We start from the raw sequence: 18,308 nt of genomic DNA, 5'->3' as shown, positions 1-18,308 counted from the left end.
TTAATTAGGGGTGAAAAAGAACGCCGCTGCCACCTGGATTGGAAACTTTACCAATATAACTGGATGTCCTTAATAGTGGTTAAAAAAAGAAAACCAGAATAGGCTGAATATTCTGATGTGATTTCACGAAATGTTACTTTTCTGTCTCAGATTACATTAAGAGTGAGTGTAGACAATTGCATTATATATATATATATATATATATATATATATATATATATATATATATATATATATAGAGCTACACAAGCCAAAATTAGCTGCACTGGGTCATTTGTGAACTGGAGCTGAAGTAAAGAATGAGGCCTGAAAGCTACTGATGCACTCCTGTAGCTGGATAGAGAAAAAGCCCTAAAACGCAAGCAACTACTCTCCAGATGTGATTGCCTGCCCTGTGAGCAGTTTTTTTTTCTTTTTTTTTCTTTTTTATCTGTCAGCCAGTTCACTGTTCTGGCAGCTTGTGTCTCGCGAGAGCAGCCGAGCACGGGCTTGACGAGATCTGAGGCGCTCAGGTGTAAGAGCCTCTCTCATCCCCAGCAGTGGGGGAAACAGTAGACAGATAAGTGCGTCTGAGAGACTGCAGGCATCTCTGTGATCTCCGGGCACAAGGCTGCCGCACTCGGCGCAACTACAGAGCGAACCGCACTGCATCATTACCGAATAGGCAAAGGATCTGTGATTATCTATGACTATTTTCCAGCTCTCGTAGCTGTTTCCCCCCTCTGTTTTATTTATTTATTTATTTATTTTTCTTCTCCTGTGCACTTTAATTCGAGACGTTCGCCAAGATGATGTCCATGAACAGCAAACAGCCGCACTTCGCCATGCATCCCTCCTTACCCGAGCACAAGTACACCACTCTGCATTCCAGCTCGGAAGCTATAAGGAGAGCCTGCCTGCAAACTCCACAGGTAAATGATCCCAGAAAACTTTACCTTCTTTGTCACTTTTTCCTGCCTCGGCTGCTCGCAAGCGACGAGCGCTGTCTTGTGCGTAATAACGAGAGGCGCTTCAAGGCACTTTCCGCCAAGACGCGCGCTTAATGTTTTTTTCATGTATTCCACAGCAATCACTCGGAGAGTCTGTGATCTTTTTGAAAGCATGCTCACGCAAAAGCCCGGCGTTTGCCGTTTTTGTATTAATTTTTATGACTTCCCGCCTCTGAAGGAATACTCAACTCTGCTACGTGTCGCCAAAAGTACCGACTGACAGATGCATTTATGCACGTTTCTTTTTTCCTCTTTTCCTTCCATGTGCCGTTTCCTATTTTGCACCCACTCACTTTCTTCTCCTCTTCCCTTTCTTTTTTCTTTTTTTTTTCGTTTTTTATTTTTTTATTTTTTATTTTTTGCCCTCGCAGCTACAGAGCAACATATTCGCGAGTCTGGATGAGACCTTGCTGGCCCGGGCAGAGGCTTTGGCCGCCGTGGACATCGCCGTGTCCCAGGGCAAGACGCACCCTTTCAAACCGGACGCCACCTACCACACGATGAGCACGGTGCCATGCTCGTCGACGTCCACCGTGCCCCTGGCCCACCACCACCACCATCACCACCACCACCACCACCAGAACCTGGAGCCTCCGGACATCATGGATCACATCGGCTCGCCGTCCCTCACCCTGATGTCCAGCGCGCACGACGGGACAGGCGGAGGAGGTGGCGGGGGAGGCGGAGGTGGCGGCGGAGGGCTCATCTCCACCTCCTCTGCCCACCCGCATTCCCACATGCACGGTTTGGGTCACCTATCCCACCAGGCAATGAGCATGAACTCGTCGCTCACCCACCACGGGCTCTTACCGGGCCATCACGGTGGAAGCCAAGGCGGCCCAGGGCTCACAAACCCCGGACTTCCCTCCATCAATGACTCGGACACAGACCCAAGGGAGCTGGAGGCTTTCGCTGAGCGCTTCAAGCAGCGGAGGATCAAGCTGGGGGTGACCCAGGCGGACGTGGGCAGCGCTCTGGCTAATCTCAAAATCCCCGGTGTGGGCTCGCTGAGCCAAAGTACAATTTGTCGATTTGAGTCCTTAACTCTGTCCCACAACAACATGATTGCGCTCAAACCCATCCTCCAGGCCTGGCTGGAGGAGGCCGAGGGGGCCCAGAGGGAGAAAATGAGCAAACCTGACATTTTCAACGGGGGGGAAAAGAAACGGAAGAGGACCTCGATAGCAGCCCCGGAAAAGAGGTCTTTGGAGGCTTACTTCGCCGTACAGCCTCGGCCGTCCTCCGAGAAAATAGCGGCTATAGCTGAAAAGTTGGACTTGAAAAAAAATGTGGTGCGAGTGTGGTTTTGTAACCAAAGACAGAAGCAGAAAAGGTTGAAATTTTCAGCTGCTCACTGATGGGCAAAGAGAACGGAGAGAAAAGAAATGAAGAGTGACTGAATCTGGGGACCAAGGGACACTAACAAGACACCATTTTCAGTCTTTTGTCTCCAGCGACTTTACACGTTGGTGCACAATGGGCTATAGGCACCCATTTTATGAGGCTTCATATATCTTGTTTATTTTTCACGTTATTGGTGAATGTGAAGTATGCAAATACCAGACTACACAAATTTCGCTCAGTTGTTGCGAGGGAAAAGTTTAGCGTCGTCGTCATTGCCTTTTAAAACGCGTGGAAAGACGTGATTTGCTTGATACAATATAGCGAGTTGTTTTTCTTCTCTAATAGGCCTATGATTTGAAATATAGCCATTTACGAATTACCTCATTTATTGTTGAACTGTGTTTCGGTTTGATTCTTGTCACTGTTTGGTATAGAGTAATTCACGAAGCTGTTTATTTATTTATTCATGTGTTCCTTTATTCTAATTTTAGAAGCTGCTATAAACTTCGAATTTTGTTGCAAACTTTAATGTCTAACGAAAAAAAAAATTAATAAAATAAATTGGGCCTGCATGAAATACTAATTCACGGGAAGAAAATAAGCCTCTACAGGTCGTCATAATAACTACAGATATATTTATTTAAATTTGCACACACAAAAAAAGACCCTTTAGATTTAGATCGACATGGTTTGTATGTACAGACTACAGATTATCACTTACAAGAGGCGAACTCCTGTGTTTTGGAAACAATTTCTAAGGGTCTTGCGACACCTTTGACATCACAGATCAGAGCGCGAAAAGCTTGTGTGCTTCATGAAGGAGTAATCACAATTTAAAAAAAAAAGGAAATTTTTTTTCTTTTATGTGTTTCAGTTTGCAGTGCAAACACTCTATGCATTTATGAAAAAAAAAAAAGAATAAATCACTGCTTACAGTAGTGCTATCTACTGATAGACCTTATTTTTTTGTGGGTGGTTGTAAGTCACTGTTAAATGCTTGTTTTCGCATTAAGATCACCTCGTTGTTTGTCGTGTTAACTGTTACGGAGTCGTTGTGTAAGTACTATTTACTTTGTGCACAGGTATGTTTACAAAACTACGGCGACATGTGCATCATGGAAAATGTCTCCTTCCCTCACTCACAACTTCTACACTCTCCTCTGTTGTCCTCTTACTTTCATTGGTACTCTCCATCCTGTACGCCAAAATCCAACGGGGAGTGTGTTCCAGCAATCTTCTAATAAATCAAAGAAAGAAAACCGTGCTTTTTTTTTTTGGTTATGATTGGACACACTACTCAAGGGGCTCATTGTTGTTGCACAATATTATAGCAACAGCTTTGCTAAAACTGAAATGATTTTAGTATGACACGAAGTTATGTTTTTCCCCCTCAGCTCTGTTTTCTTTGTTTCCTTTTATTTCTTTTTTCTGTCTTTTTCTCTTTTTTTCACCTTTTTTTGCAAATAAAGCTTGGATGGGAAATGTATTTTATTTGAATCACACATATTAAATCAAACAACGAATTATTGTATTGTCAAATTAAAAATATGAAAAAAATATATTGTTAATATTCACTTACATTCGATAATAATATAATAATAATTGTAAGAATAATAATTAATAATAAATCCGTTTTTTTAAATAAATTACACAGTAGACATTAGCATAAAAAGAGAAAAAAAAATCGGACAAAAGTTTGTTTCCAATAGCTATCCCCTTAATAAAATCAATAAAAATTAACAATAATAATGCAGTAGTTTATTCAGAAATTAATGTTCCTTTGCCAAGTAAAATGCAATTAGCAGTTTTGAAAATTTCAGGATAGAGCTCCACTCTTCTAGATTTATGGCGATGCCAGGCCTTGACAACACACTTTAGATCCACTGAAGTGTCACAGCAAAGTCAGAATAACTCAACGGTAGCATTAAAGAGGGCATGCAAATGAATAAGAAGAAGAAGAAAAAAGAAAGAAAGAAGCTAGCAAAACAACAAAAAGTAATAAAATATCAGATTGTGTCTTTGAAATATCACAATGAAATCTGATCCCTCCTTTAACTGTGCTGTTTTAACTCTAAACCTGCACGGAATGTTTTTTTTTTTCTTCCTTCACATTCGCCTGTTACTTGGTCCTATGAATTACTCTGAATTTTTATAAGCGTGTAATGCAATATTAATCAAGGTTTGCCGCTATAAAATGCAATACTTTCAGTCGGCATTCGGGGTTTTCAGAGGAAGTGGGCATGTGGAGGACGTCGTTTGTATAACAGCAGCGAAAGCTTCTCGTTTTTGTTTTCTGTAGCTTTTTGGCCAAATTGGACAGAAGAGGAAGCGGCTCGTCAAAGTAAGTAGGCCTTTTTTAAATTTCACATAGTTTTTAACCTGAAGGAAATTAGATTGTTTAACGTTTTTCAGACACAAAGCTTAGAACGGAATACAGCTTGGTGATTTGTAGCAAATAATAATTAATGCCATTTATTGAAAACTTGAATGCTATCTATCTATCTATCTATCTATCTATCTATCTATCTATCTATCTATCTATCTATCTATCTATCTATCTATCTATCTATCTATCTATCTATCTATCTGATAATTTATTTATTTATTTTTTATTTATTCATTCATTCATTTATTTATTTTTAGTACGGACAGTCAGCCACGCAGCACCGTTGGCACTGAACACTCTCCACCGGCGGCACCACACGCGCCACATGGCACATCATTTCAGCACCACGAACAGCTCCGCTGGCGGACTGAAGAGTAATGCATTATTGAAAGCCTATATCAAACAGCTCTGGGGTGCTGTCTCTCTGCACAAGGGTCTGTGGATGAAGTCGGACTGTCTGCCTTCACAATAGCCTCTAATATGTTAATGGCCGTAGGGGATGCCTGAGGTACCGTCCCCAGCTGCCTCGCCTACCATATGTCAAGCCGTTACGACAGAGCCCTCTATTAATCAGTTGGGGATATTTCATCGATGGCCTCGACGATATCATAACCCTTAAAGCTCCATCAATACTGCACCTCGCATCGTCACCTGATCTCAGGTATTCATAATACAGAGGCCTGAGACAGAGAGAGAGAAAAAAAAGAAAAAAGAAAAAAAGGCCTTCTCTTCCCCTTTGCATGTCTGGATCGTTCAAGTACCTTAAATTCTTCCCACCGTGTTACTTCCCGTGATGCTTTGGTCGGGCTTCTTGGGCCACAGAAAACTGGTTTCACATTATTATTATTATTATTATTATTATTATTATTATTATTATTATTATTATTATTATTATTATTATTATTATTATTATTATTATTCACCATATAGGCAAATTTCGCCCATATTAATCACATCTTCTGCTTCCGCCTTTGTATCCTTGCGTAGGCCGTGATGGATTAATCGTGGAGCCTTCCAAAGGATCCCATAACTTAATTCCTGCAGGCTACTAGTCAGGGGAGTAATTAATCTATACCGCGGATGTAAATAAAAGGAAATTGGATTCCTGACAGACGAAATGAGCGAGTCTCTGACACCACCTCGGCAAATAATGATTTCGCCACGTTATGGTTACGCGGGGCGCTTAGATTTACGAGCGTACGAGTTTTTACTATGGCTCTGAGCGGAAGAAAGTGAGCCTACTCTAATCGCAGCTGTTAGGCACCCAGGTTAAGATGGATTAGATCATTATAATTACAAGATGACGCGCTGAAGGTAAAAGGGAAGGAGGGTTGGGGGTGGGGGGGATGCTTACAATTGACGTTTTGTTCGGTTATTTGTTTAATCTGAACTCATTTTTGTTTTTGATATTATTCTAGGCTAGCTTATGAATTTTCTTCAAAAATAAATAATAAAAAGAGAAGCCTCAGATGGCTCAGTTGATCTAACAATGCGCGCTAAGGTTGGCCTTTGGACGGAAATGTCAAACCTGGGATGCGGATGGGTAGATCCCCCAGATCTGCACTCATTTCCCACTCATATTTGCTCAGTAATCCGCCGTGGCAGCCCTTCATCGCCGGGGACCCGGTTTGAGAGGCGGTGCTGTTGACACAGGGGTATATTTCAATCACAGAGGGTTCAGAGTCAGACGCACAACTTATTTGTCTAATAAATCCGTCATTTAGTAAGAAAAATATTTGATCTTGAGGGGCTGACCTCTTGTCATGTAGCGAATGAGAGATAAAAATGGATATGGACGCATCAAGGATATGCAGGTCGCCTTCATAACAAAAAAGGAAAAACAAAACTATTTAGATTTGTATTAGTGTGGAGCACAAAAGTCCTATTGTGGGTGTAGTTGTTTAGATGACGGGTCAAAAAGTTGCAGGGAAGCAAAAGAATAGGCGACGTGATGGGAACAGTTCAAACTTGCAGAGGTGGTGACTTTTTTGTATTTGGAAATAAATTAACGACTAAGATTGGGAGTCTATAGAAGCGAAATTTGATACTTCAGTTCTTTGCTCTGTGGATTTCAATACGTACTTCAATTGGGACTGATAATAATAATAATAATAATAATAATAATAATAATAATAATAATAATAATAATAATAATAATAATAATTGTACACTAGCTGTGGAAGTTGACAACTTCATAAGATTTACAAATTATAATTTATAAAAAAACAAACAAACAAAAAAACAGGAATAAACCCCTACATCCTCTTTTTTCATTTTGCTCTTCCCAAAAGATCTATTTATAATTACATTTATTTTGTCACAAAAACAAACAAACAAACAAACAAACAAACAAACAAACAAACAAACAAACAAACAAACACAAAAACTCTTGTCAAAGTTGGAAAAGGTTCCAAAATCAATACTTATGTAGCAACCAACCACAGACTGAGTATTAATCAATGAACCATGATCACCCATTCAGTTCTGTTTTGTGTCACATCTTTGCACCATGCAGATAATTAGTAGGGTACCTATAAACTCGACCCACAAGATACCTGTTGGAAATGTACACAACATTCTTTCACAATGGCCCAATGGTCAAGTTTAGTCCAAATAAAAACTAAAATAAAAAATACAAATCTGGAAATATGCACGGTTTAACCTTCGTACAGTTGTTTGAAGTCACCGCTTGACAACTAAACTGATAAAGTGTGACACTAAAACATCAAAACACTTGTCAGTGTCTTCACGTGATCATGGCGGGATGTTTCAACTCGTTCTCAAATCACGTCCCGCCACCTAAATGTCACTTTATGCTAAACCTGCCTCACTTCCTAAATGTCACTTATTTCCCAGTCCTTGCCTTCAAAGAGCCGCCACGGCCCCGGGCGGAGTGCTCTTTGAACCCTGCTCCCTTTCGTCATTACTCGCACGTGTATCAGCAGGTAGGCGCGCGAGACAAGAGAGGGGAGAGCGACCGGAAACATAAGGAAGGTAGGAGGGGGAACATGCCATATTAGGAGACCCAACGTCAGCGTCATCGACGTAAACTCAAGAGAAGCGACAGGAGTTTTAAACTAATGTTTTGTTTAGTGTGAATTTACAGATTTTTTTTAAATACTTTACTCAAAATAATAATAATAAAAAATAAACAAAATAATACAACGTAGGACAAGAACTTTAGTTCTCTGTCTAGGAGAGTCAGGCTCAGTAAGGTTAACCAAAGGTGAATACCTCTTCAAAGTTCATAATTCTTTAAAACGCACATTCTATTGATTCTAACCTTGACTACATAAGCTAAACCCAAATCTTACAATAAGTATGCACAATACTTTAAAACAAAAATAATGTATGTACAAGAGAAAGGCATTATTCTTTTTTTATATTGCAAAATAATTTTTCTCTTCTTTATTTGCAAAATGTAAAATAAGAAGTTAATGCTTGGAGCGGTGATTTGTGCAGGGAATGAATAAATTAGTTTTTTCTACCTCCACGACGACTTTGTTTCTGACCTGTTTATGTCACTGTCCTTTGTGCTGAAATGCTTTGCATAGTCCTTTTGGGATAATCTCCAGTATGTTTCCACTTAATAAACTTTGTTTTAGCTTCTACTATCAACTTTTCCATTTGTACCTTTACGTACACCATTAAACCATCAAAATCATATTTACAGGTGTTTCGGAATCTAGGTGCTTCATCCATAACTGGTTCTGCGTGGTTTGCTTTGCACATATTTAAGGTCTAGACTTTCGTGTGGTGGGGAAATGTAGGGGCATTTCATGTTGCTGACAGGGGCCAGGTCCCCATCGGAGAGATATTCAATATCTTCCTCTGTACACACGGACTTCGATAATGAGGAGGGTGTCGGCCACCATTTGCCCGCCGCCACGCCATCAAATATTCATCACTGTTGATTAAACAGCCGGCAGCTGCCGATCGGCCGGGTGTCAAGTTTGTATCCAGCTACCTCTGCATACATTCAACCAGAATACAATACACTGGGCCCCCGAAACGCTCGCTGAAATCGCACATAAGTTCACCGAGTGTCTAGGCTACGAGTAGCCCGTGAACGCGTCTGTGGAGGGGTGAGAGGTTTGCGAGGTGAACTTCGCATGCTCTCTCAAAATAAACCGAGGCTTAAGCGGACATTTACGTTTACATCCCTTGACTATCAGCTAAAATGACAGAAAGAAAAATATATGTGTGTGAGTTGATGTGTGAGAGGTTACTGCGAGGCACCGTAAATATTTCATGAGTTGTTAGAGGTTGGGGTAGACAGGGAGGACTGCCCGGGAAGGTTGGTTCAACTCATTTGCTGAACTCGAAGCATACAGGGGAACAAATGTTGATGCTCTCTCTCTCTCTCTCTCTCTCTTTCTCTCTCTCTCTCTCTCTCTCTCTCTGTCACGCGCATGCACGCACGCACACACTGAAAATCTGAAATCTGTTAAAGTAGTGGAGCAGCAGCGATCGTGAGATTTATTTTTAGCCCCTCTTGTTCTGATACTATTCTAAAGATGCAATATTCAATCACAACGGGGCAGAAGTCTAATTGTATCAAACTCTGGAACTATAACTTTTTAAATACATTTTCACGGAAACATAATGGCTAAATTAACCGGCTTCATCCAGCTTCACAAAACCCACAAAACTGATATAGAACAGGTTTTATGAACATTTTCATTCTCCATTCTCTAATAGTCCCCAGTCTTTTCAACTAGACCAAACACAGAAACAAACACCTCAGCACATTTTATATTCTGGACGATTTAAACTTTACAGATTAGATCGTCCAACTAAATATCTTTAACTTTTTTTCTCCATCGCTAAAGTAGAAATCTGAAACTCTGTCTGAAGCTAACATCCACAGTCAACTATTTTCTCTTTTATTATTATTATTTTTTGCATGATCCTAGTTTATAAATGTCATAAAATTTCAAGTACCAGAAGGGTGAGAGCTATTGAAACTCCAGTTATCCAGAATAATCACTTTTCACATTGGTATACAAAAATAAATCCCAAAAAAGTAGCATATTCACAAGCAGAAAACCTTTTGACAGTGAGCTTGATGAAGAGTTTTTTTTTAACTTTGTATCTTAGAGTTTAAGAAAAAAACAACAACCTTAAAACCATGAAAGAATGAAGCAAACAAATCTCATGTGCCATTTCCGTTGGTTTTCAAAGCAGATAAAAATTATAAAACACCCACTAAAAAAGGAATATTTTGATTAATGTCTACCTGAAATAAGGCGGCTCAAGAAGGCTCAACATATTGAAGTATGTCACTGTTCATGGCTTTAAACAAATAACTGCTTGTTTTCTTGGTCAAATATACAATTTGCCCAATAGAAGTGTAGCCACTTATTGGTGACACTGAAAAATGACATAGCAAGCACTTTAGTTACAAACATTGGTGGAGCTTCATGACAGTGGACACAGGTGTCCCCTCTACCATCTAAAACACTCTGCATTTAAAACACATTTTACTCTACAATATTGAAATGTTTTGAGTCTCTTTGAGGGAATAAACAAACCAAGGCTGATGGATAATGACGCAACATGTTCATACCTCAACAAATAGCTTGACAAATTATAGAGACTATTTGACTGCAGATGCTGACTACTTTACTCCTCTTCCATCCACCATTGTGGGTAGCAGTAACCTGAAGTGTCTTTTTTGGAACCAAAGGCCATCTTGTTTTGAGAAAACTAACCTCAGATGAACTTGTGAGGCTTGGGTTGACTGACAGTGTCCCTAGAATAACATCTTGAAAGCTTCATTATCGCTGAGCAATTTTACATGGACATGTGGAAAGAAGTGAGACTTACATAGTCAATGCATGATTTCCTTTTTTTGTGACAGCTGTTTGGAGAAATGGAAGATCCGACACAAGCGGATATCAAAGAAGCAATCCCGGTCCAGAAAATACAACACATGACTTAAATGCTTGTGAAATTTTAGCATATTGGTTTGTAAATTATTGGACGTGTAACATAGTTACAGAGTATTTTAAACCACTCCCTGAGGTGCTGGTTTGTTAAGTCTCCATGCTTCTGCTCTCATCTCTTCACTTCCTCTTCCTCAGTGGATAAATCACCACATTAATCTTCACTTTCCTGATTTAAATTTGAAGTGCAGGCTTGGCTATCACTACTTTTAACTTGGGTGGGCATCATGTTCTGCTCTTGTACCTGGGCTAGGAACTCCAGATGGATCATCGTTCTTCTGCATTATTTGTCTGCATTTATGGACATTTTACATGTTCAGTAAATGATATTTGGGATGCTGCAAGTCAGACATCGTTTAACAGAAAAAGGAAACATCTCAGAGTGAAAACATGGTGAAGAGCACAGCATACAGGCCATTGATTGCCTTTCTTTGATCTTGTTACCATCTGGTTACACAGACTGGAAAATGACTCCCTAAATCTCATTGCTGGAATGCATGAATAACAAAATGAGCTTTTTGATGGACACCTTAAGAAAGTGGCACCAGTCCGCCTCTGAGCATAGAACTGAGAGATGAACTATTGGTTGCATTTCTGCAGCTAAAACATTGAATCAGACATGCGACTCTTGAATCTGTTAGCAGAACAAAAACAGGTACAAAAACTCCTTCAACAACCTTCTCTACATCCAACAGATGTTGCAGCTGCCTTGCATCACTATCACACAATGCACTGGGTTATAACTATGATCACACCCAAGAGACTCCACTGAGTGCCTCCAGGATCTCATGTTAGGTTTCAGCCATTCCTTGACATCTTTCATCAATACCACATGTTCTGACAATGATTATGATGTCCTCAGTGGCCTGGCTTCACACCTTGCAGGTCACACGGTGGCGAAATCAGCTCTGCTGCTTATTACTCAGGGGACCTCATCGGCTCCTCAGAAGACTGACAGCTTTGACAGGTGGAGCTGGAGTCGGCTTTGACAAACTACTGATTAGGCTGTCACTCCGAATAGAGGAAAGCCAAGAACTATGTAAAACTCATTCACTTACTCACTCACTCACTCGCTCGCTTGCTGCGAGCCAGACAGGTAGCTGAACGAATGCATCACCTCATCGAGCTGCATAGGTTGACATGGCTAATTATGCTTGAGTAATAAGCAGCAGTCACATTGATGTATCTCAGCAAGAGTTTCAAAGCACAGGCTCGGTTGCCTTAATGGAATCAATTTGTCCTTCAAACCCCTTGGAAATTGGTAAATAAAAATTGACTTGTGTTTGGATGTTGTGAGAGTGACGCCTGAACACTGTGTGCTAGTGTCGCCTGAAGCAAAAAAATTAGCGCCAAATTGTGTCACATGGCAGATTACATCCACATGTACATGATTATCAGCGGAGTGAAATAGTTCGCATTGAGAAGGGGAGGGGTGGCAGTGCAAAAAAAAAAAAAAAAAGTTTTTTTTTAAAGTTTTTTTTCTGTACACGTCTATGTGTTATTCCCAATTATTAGAAAACCAAAATCTGGAAAGAATCAAGAAGAATTATCTGCTTAACTTCTAACAACAGTGGGAATCAGATACTAACATGTACTACATACAAATACGCTCTTTGTCTTAGTGTCATGAAATAAGATTTAGCTCAGTTATGATTGCCAACATTTCCATTTGCTCCATGCCAAAAATAATGACAGAGACTTTTTTTGAATTACATCCTGCTAATTTAAAAGTGTACCTATTCTAAAGTAACATTGTGTTTTGAACAGTTTTAGGAAAGAGCATAAAGGAATATTGTTGATTAATTACAAAGGTTGATTAATTCTCCAATGACTTTGATTGACTGCAACTCAATTTCACCTATTTGGGCAGCATACTATCTTCTCATTTGTGTATTCTAAGAATGATGCTGTCTGAAACAGTCAGGATCCAAATTTCTGCCACTTATTGACCATCGTCACATGACATAGTAGTGAGGGGAGGAGGTACAACAGTCTGGGGAGAAGGGAAGGTGAGGAGATAAAGTGTACCACTGAATAATTCAGAACAAAAACACAGAGGAAAATCAATCATGTGGCCAAATCTGGTATTAACAGCCAATTCTACTAATATTAGGAAGGATGTGTTTGAGAGAGGGTTTATGGGACGCGTCGAAGGCGTTTTGTGGATTTACTGACTCTGAACTCACTATGCTCTGATTTTATGAGTTTTAAAATAACCATCTGCTTAGAACTGTACTGCTGTCCATGTTCAACACTTTAGAGCTGCTAAGTAATTAGCACTACATTGGATTTTATAATTGCCAATCATGTACCTTTATTGGTCAATTACCGACCCTAATCAAGTGACTCAGCCAAATGTAACAGTCTTATTATTACTCAATTAAAACAAATGCTCTCTGAGGTAGGGGCTTTGAGGCAGAGAGGAACCGAGGGTGTGTGTGAGGTGTTCCCACTATATCACCAGGTAATTAATATTTTCATTAACTCTCTCTCTCTCTGTTGAGTGCCGACCTGCTTCTGATCATTTCATTTCCCCTCCATGGGTTCGATACCGTAGTGGCTCCATAATTAGTTTGATTTACATCTGCCTCCTGTAATGAAGGAGCGAGGTCGCTCCCTCTTCTTCCCTAAGCCGAGTGCCACTGCTTTACTCGCACTCCTGCTACAGCCAATAAATTCGCTGGGTTGGACATGGAAGGAATAGACTTCAGTGTACAGAGACGGCTCATGAACAAGAAACAGAGACTTGGTTTATGAAAAATTCACGGCCAGATCTTTGAGGGATTGTGGAAGGGCTAGTGTAGGGAAACGTTGCTTATTAATGATTGAAGTCGACATGGATGGTTCTTTTTCTGGCTGAAAACCGAAGAGTCCTACAAGGTGCTGCGTAGGAACCACTGGGATTAGGAGCAGTGTTGTCACAGATGAAACTACTCACTATCAAAGATCTTTTGGCTGATCTGATTTGCGTCAAACATTTATGATCAGTGTGTCAAAATATATTTGCTATAGAATAACTTAAAAAAAAAAGTACAGATAGTTCAAGGTAAAGCTCCACTTTTGGTAAGATATTGATCTCGGGTAAATGAGAGCAGATGCGATGGATTTTATTTAAACCAGCACATGCGATGCGGTCCACTGTATGAGCTCCATGACTTAAGCAGCTTTACACTCAGCAGGATAACACAGGAGAGCAGATGAATGATTTCAGCATTAATAATGCTCCATTGATTATTGTTCTGCTGTTTAAAGGTGAATGGCAAAGCTTTCTGAGCAGCAGGGGATGGAGAAGTCTGTGCGTCTCTGAGAAGGCCTGATTTACATTTCGGAAAGTGCACCTGATTCTCAGGGGGTTTGGCTGTCGTTTTCACTCGATACTGACGGTGAACTTTCTTTGTTGTGGAAGACTCACCAGTCCTTTTGCACACAAGCTACAATACAATTGCTGTAAATTCACATATGCTGCTGAAAACCCGTGTCCAAATCCATAGCTGTTCATTCTCCGACTATAAATACATAATAAACAAATTCAATATTCTGATTTCAATAGTTCAAGAAGGCTTTAGGTTTGTTGTTGAATAGTCTGCCCTGCAATAATGGCTTATTTTTTACTTGGTATGTTATTGATAGTCACCATTGGACTGCCTGAGTGCATTTCAGAGGGCAGGAACTTTTTCCAAAGACAGAGACAAAAGCTTGGTCAACAACTGCTCTCCAGCCAGCTACACGTTAAGTTCGTCTCAGTGTCACAATATCTAAAAAAACCCCAAACAATTATCAGCATAATTTACAAGCAGCACCGCATAGAAATAAAAATAAAAAGTGAAGTTTGATCCTGCAGTGTCGGTTCCAAGAAGTCAACCTCAGTGTAAATATGTAAAGCAGCTTCAGCTATAAACGTAAAAAAACAAACAAACAAAGGTTCTAATCTTATTCGCTTGAAGGTCCAAAATAATTGTAGCGTAAGCACTGCATTTAATATAAGTAAACTCAAACTCATTCATAAATGAGTGCAGTAAATCCTTCATGTTGTGGCACACATCCAACTACTCCTTCACTTTATGTTGCTTTGATGCTCTTAGGGATCAAAATGCGTCAGCACACCTGCGATAAATGGTGCTAACAGGAAACACTGTGTGTCCTAGCTGCGGGTCTCATATGGAGCCAGAGGCAAGCGGGTGGAAACATAAAGATAATCTTCAGTGCCACATAAAAAAAGGAAGCCAAATTAGCAAGCTAGCCAGACAGTCCATCGCAACATCTCTCAGGCACATTTAGCCAGCAATGAATGCAGCCCTGCCTAGCATTTCCCCTTACTCAATTATTGATGGTAATTATCCCAGTGTGCTTAGTCTGCACCATAACAATATATTTTTAAACAAGAAACAAGTCACTGCACATTCTCTCAAGTGATCATTCCTGTGTTCTCTTTATTCTCCTCTCGATAAAATAATCGGTAGAGGGTTGAGTTTTCACGACGTGGAAGCAAAGCGTTGGCCCGCCGTTTGTTAAGAGTCACCGTGATAAAGGTGCTCACTAAATAGTAACATATGTTTATTTGTGAAATTATTTAAAGGTACTCAGGTGAAAAAGACAAAGAATAATGTGTGTTTGCTGCATGAAATCAGTAGTCAATACCTCATTTGTAATGAAATATTGCAAAATGACTGAATCAGTCAAACATTTTGAATAAGAAAATCATCTGAAAAACAGCAATGCTATATTTTTTGTGGCAGCTTTCCAAAATTATTTCGTGACAAAAAAAAACAACAACCATAAAACATCACATACAGCAGCTTCACCATTCCCATGCTGAATATTTACACCATCACAGTCTAAAAAAAATGTTCCCCCAACAAAAGGCATGCAAACCTTCACTTTGCTAAACATACAAGCACAACAATATAACAAAATCTAAACATCTCTCTCTCTCTCTCTCTCTCTCTCTTTTTTTTTTTCCTGGCTAAGATCTCGGCCTTACTGTCCTCTATTTCCCCTTCCATTTCAGTGGAAGGCCCAAGCTTGCCGTCTTCCAGCGCCGCAGGGCATGGAGCTAGCCAGCGGTGAGTTTCCATCAATTAGTGCACCCCCGCGGCCTCATGGCAGAGCCCACCTTTGACTGCGGTGAGATATTGATTAGTTCAGCTGCACTGTCAGGTCTGGAGTGTGCAGGCCCTGGTGATCCAAGGCCTTCGCCAGAGACAAGATCATGTCAGGTTTCTGACACATGTAGGCTCTCACATACACACCCGTGTGCACACGCATGGAGGTTAGCATGTGTACACATGCAGGTGCGCGCAGACGTGCGCGTCAACACATGGACACATACAAATGCAATGAAACATGCTCTCTCAGATGACTGCAAGGTGTGAGAGAGGGAAGATAAGAGGAGAAGTCCATAAGAGTTGCTTGTCAGGAGTGATGGGTGAGAACTGACAAGTGCTTGTTTTTTTTTTTTTTTTTTTTTTTCCCTCCCTCTGCCCGGTAGAGTTGGTGTGAAAACAACAAGCTGCAGAGCCTCCGCACTCGCTCAACTAAGGTGCAATGCGATAATATATATCCACAGGACAACATAAACGGCCGCTGAACATGAAGTTCAAAACAAGCAACAACAAAAAAAAAGAAGAAATATTTTATTCAGGTTAGAAGTGGTAGATAGGAAGCAAAAACATCTCCTGTCAATGCATGACAGCTATTAGCCAGGCACGGACATTAGTCTGTAATGTTCAGAACAGTGCATCTGCATGAATGAATAGCACTTTAACTTTTCTAGTGAATGTGGCAGCAGAGTAAAAATGAAAAGCTGCTTGCCCAACCAAGAGATGAAGTTGTTTAAAGAGACCCCTGACAGTTGAAAGTACGGAAAAAAAAAAAAAAAAATCTGGATCAATGCTTCCCCATGTGCATTTCAAATATTGGCAAGACCTGTATATTCATAGGATGGTATTCATTGGGCTTTTGCAGTGATGCAACCAACTGCAACTCCATAGGTATTTGCTCATCAAGAAAAAAATATTATCATCCACTCTTTGATGAGCACACCTCAGAAAATATTTCTTAAAACCATTTCAAGGCCAAGCAGAGCTACGTTTTTTTGTTGTGAACCTCAAAGACAAATTTGACTGACCACAGAAGCCTCAGTCGACAACTAGACGGGTCTGGTTTCTGCTTTTTGTGCCACGGTGACGCCAAAAACAATCACAACAGTCTCAAAGTGAGCAGGAGAACACAAACATCGAAGGGTCCAATAAAAATGAGAAAATCCAACATTATTCAAGCAACGTTACTTTTAGGAAACAGCATCGATTTTTTCTTTCAGCCCATTATTACCTAATCGGAAAACAGTTACACATGCAAATTGTTCGTTAAAAGAAAATAACTTGAGATAGGTTAAATAATAGCCTAGAGAATATCACTTAAATGATGACAACAGTGATAAACGCCTTAGTTTTCTGAAGCTTTTTGGTTCAGTGTCAGGGATTAAAAACAAACAACAGGTGTTCATAATATTTATATTGATTTTTATACAGCGATTTGCCCAATCTTGGAGCTGTAGATACTATTTTGAGAAAAAAAAGTTTAATGATTCATAAGTTGACTTGTTAAAATATTAATCTTTAAATGGAAAATCTAATTATGGTATCTTTGGAGAAACTGGGTTTCTATAATTAACTTTTCTTTCTGTTCACAGAGACACAACAAAAATGAGTGAACATCAGGAACCGGATGTGAATCCGTGAGATTGGACTTCATATAGTGACTCAGAGCAAAAAGCCGTTGTCTGCGTTGTTGCTCTGAAAAACAGGATGGATGTTTGGACTGTTGTGGGCAGCTGTACCTTGTGAGGAATTTTCATCCTTTTTTCCTCTTTCATATTGTTTCCAACATATTTGCAAAAAAAAAAAAAAAAAATCCTGTTTTGTTATTTGTGTGTATATATATATATATATATATATATATATATATATATATATATATATATATATATATATATATATATAAAGATGTAATACTGTTTTTTTTATTTCGATAAAAGCAAACTTATTAGGATGCAGGATACATGTGGGCTGTTTGCTACACAAGGGCAGAAACATCACGAAACAGTGCATGTGAAAGCAACGCAGAAAGGGGAAAAACACACAAAAACACTGTCAAATGCCTGAGGTATGCTCCACTTGAACGCTAGCTGCAATTAGTCCACAACCAAATGATGTGCTGCATCTGCACTTAATGCATTTCTGTATCTAATCAGTGTGAAGGCTACGGGGGACGTGCAGCCTTCATATCCTGGTTCCCTGCTGCGTGCCCTGCACCACACCACTCTGTGCGGAGCGCAGGGATGTGTGCACCACTTCCTGTCTCCTCCCTACTTTATCCAAGCAGAACAAAGTTGCTGTTAGAGAACTGATCTCCCCCCCCCCGCAGTTTCTTGCTCTCTGTTGGTTAAATAAGCCATTTCACCTTCTTTTCATCCTCCTCGCTCTGCAGCTTACACGAGCCGTCAGCCCATTATGCCGAGATGTTGGGTGGTGCAGCTTCGCCTTACATGTATCAGGAGCTCATCTGAGGAGGGTTCTGGAGCTCTGTGTCATGCTGGATCTGCTCAGCAGATGTTGAAACAAATTAGGCCTTCGCCATGCT

The 18,308-nt window shown here is 40.2% G+C and overlaps 1 protein-coding gene and 1 long non-coding RNA gene across 4 annotated transcripts in view; both read left to right on the top strand.

Moving 5' to 3' along the window:
• Nucleotides 1-529: 529 nt before the first annotated feature.
• On the top strand, nucleotides 530-3,235 carry pou4f1 (POU class 4 homeobox 1). Its single transcript, XM_015027920.1, has 2 exons — nucleotides 530-911; nucleotides 1,361-3,235. The coding sequence occupies exons 1-2, from the start codon at nucleotides 789-791 to the stop codon at nucleotides 2,345-2,347; spliced, it is 1,110 nt and encodes a 369-aa protein (XP_014883406.1). The 5' UTR covers nucleotides 530-788; the 3' UTR covers nucleotides 2,348-3,235.
• A 1,332-nt stretch (nucleotides 3,236-4,567) lies between these two features.
• The window catches only part of LOC106944712 (uncharacterized), a 41,534-nt gene continuing 27,793 nt past the window's right edge, over nucleotides 4,568-18,308 (top strand). For 2 of the 3 annotated variants that reach the window (XR_001424400.1, XR_001424399.1), the window contains exons 1-4: nucleotides 4,568-4,674; nucleotides 4,977-5,380; nucleotides 15,636-16,206; nucleotides 17,359-17,508. This is a non-coding gene — a long non-coding RNA (uncharacterized LOC106944712). Of the gene's footprint in view, nucleotides 4,675-4,976; nucleotides 5,381-15,635; nucleotides 16,207-17,358; nucleotides 17,573-18,308 lie in introns of those variants that run through there. The other variant, XR_001424401.1, reaches the window with a different exon arrangement.

The sequence above is a fragment of the Poecilia latipinna genome, unplaced genomic scaffold, assembly GCF_001443285.1.
Source record: "Poecilia latipinna isolate Pla-1442-1.1 unplaced genomic scaffold, P_latipinna-1.0 Scaffold110, whole genome shotgun sequence".
Lineage (NCBI taxonomy): Eukaryota > Metazoa > Chordata > Actinopteri > Cyprinodontiformes > Poeciliidae > Poecilia > Poecilia latipinna.
Note: the sequence above shows the minus strand (reverse complement) of the source record. Positions and strands in the feature narration are given on the sequence as shown.

Excerpts from the sequence above, each read along its gene's own strand:
- pou4f1 (XM_015027920.1), top strand. The coding sequence starts at position 789 with ATGATGTCCATGAACAGCAAACAGCCGCACTTCGCCATGCATCCCTCC. Across the intron at positions 912-1,360 it reads CCTGCCTGCAAACTCCACAG|CTACAGAGCAACATATTCGC; the intron begins GTAAATGATCCC and ends TTGCCCTCGCAG.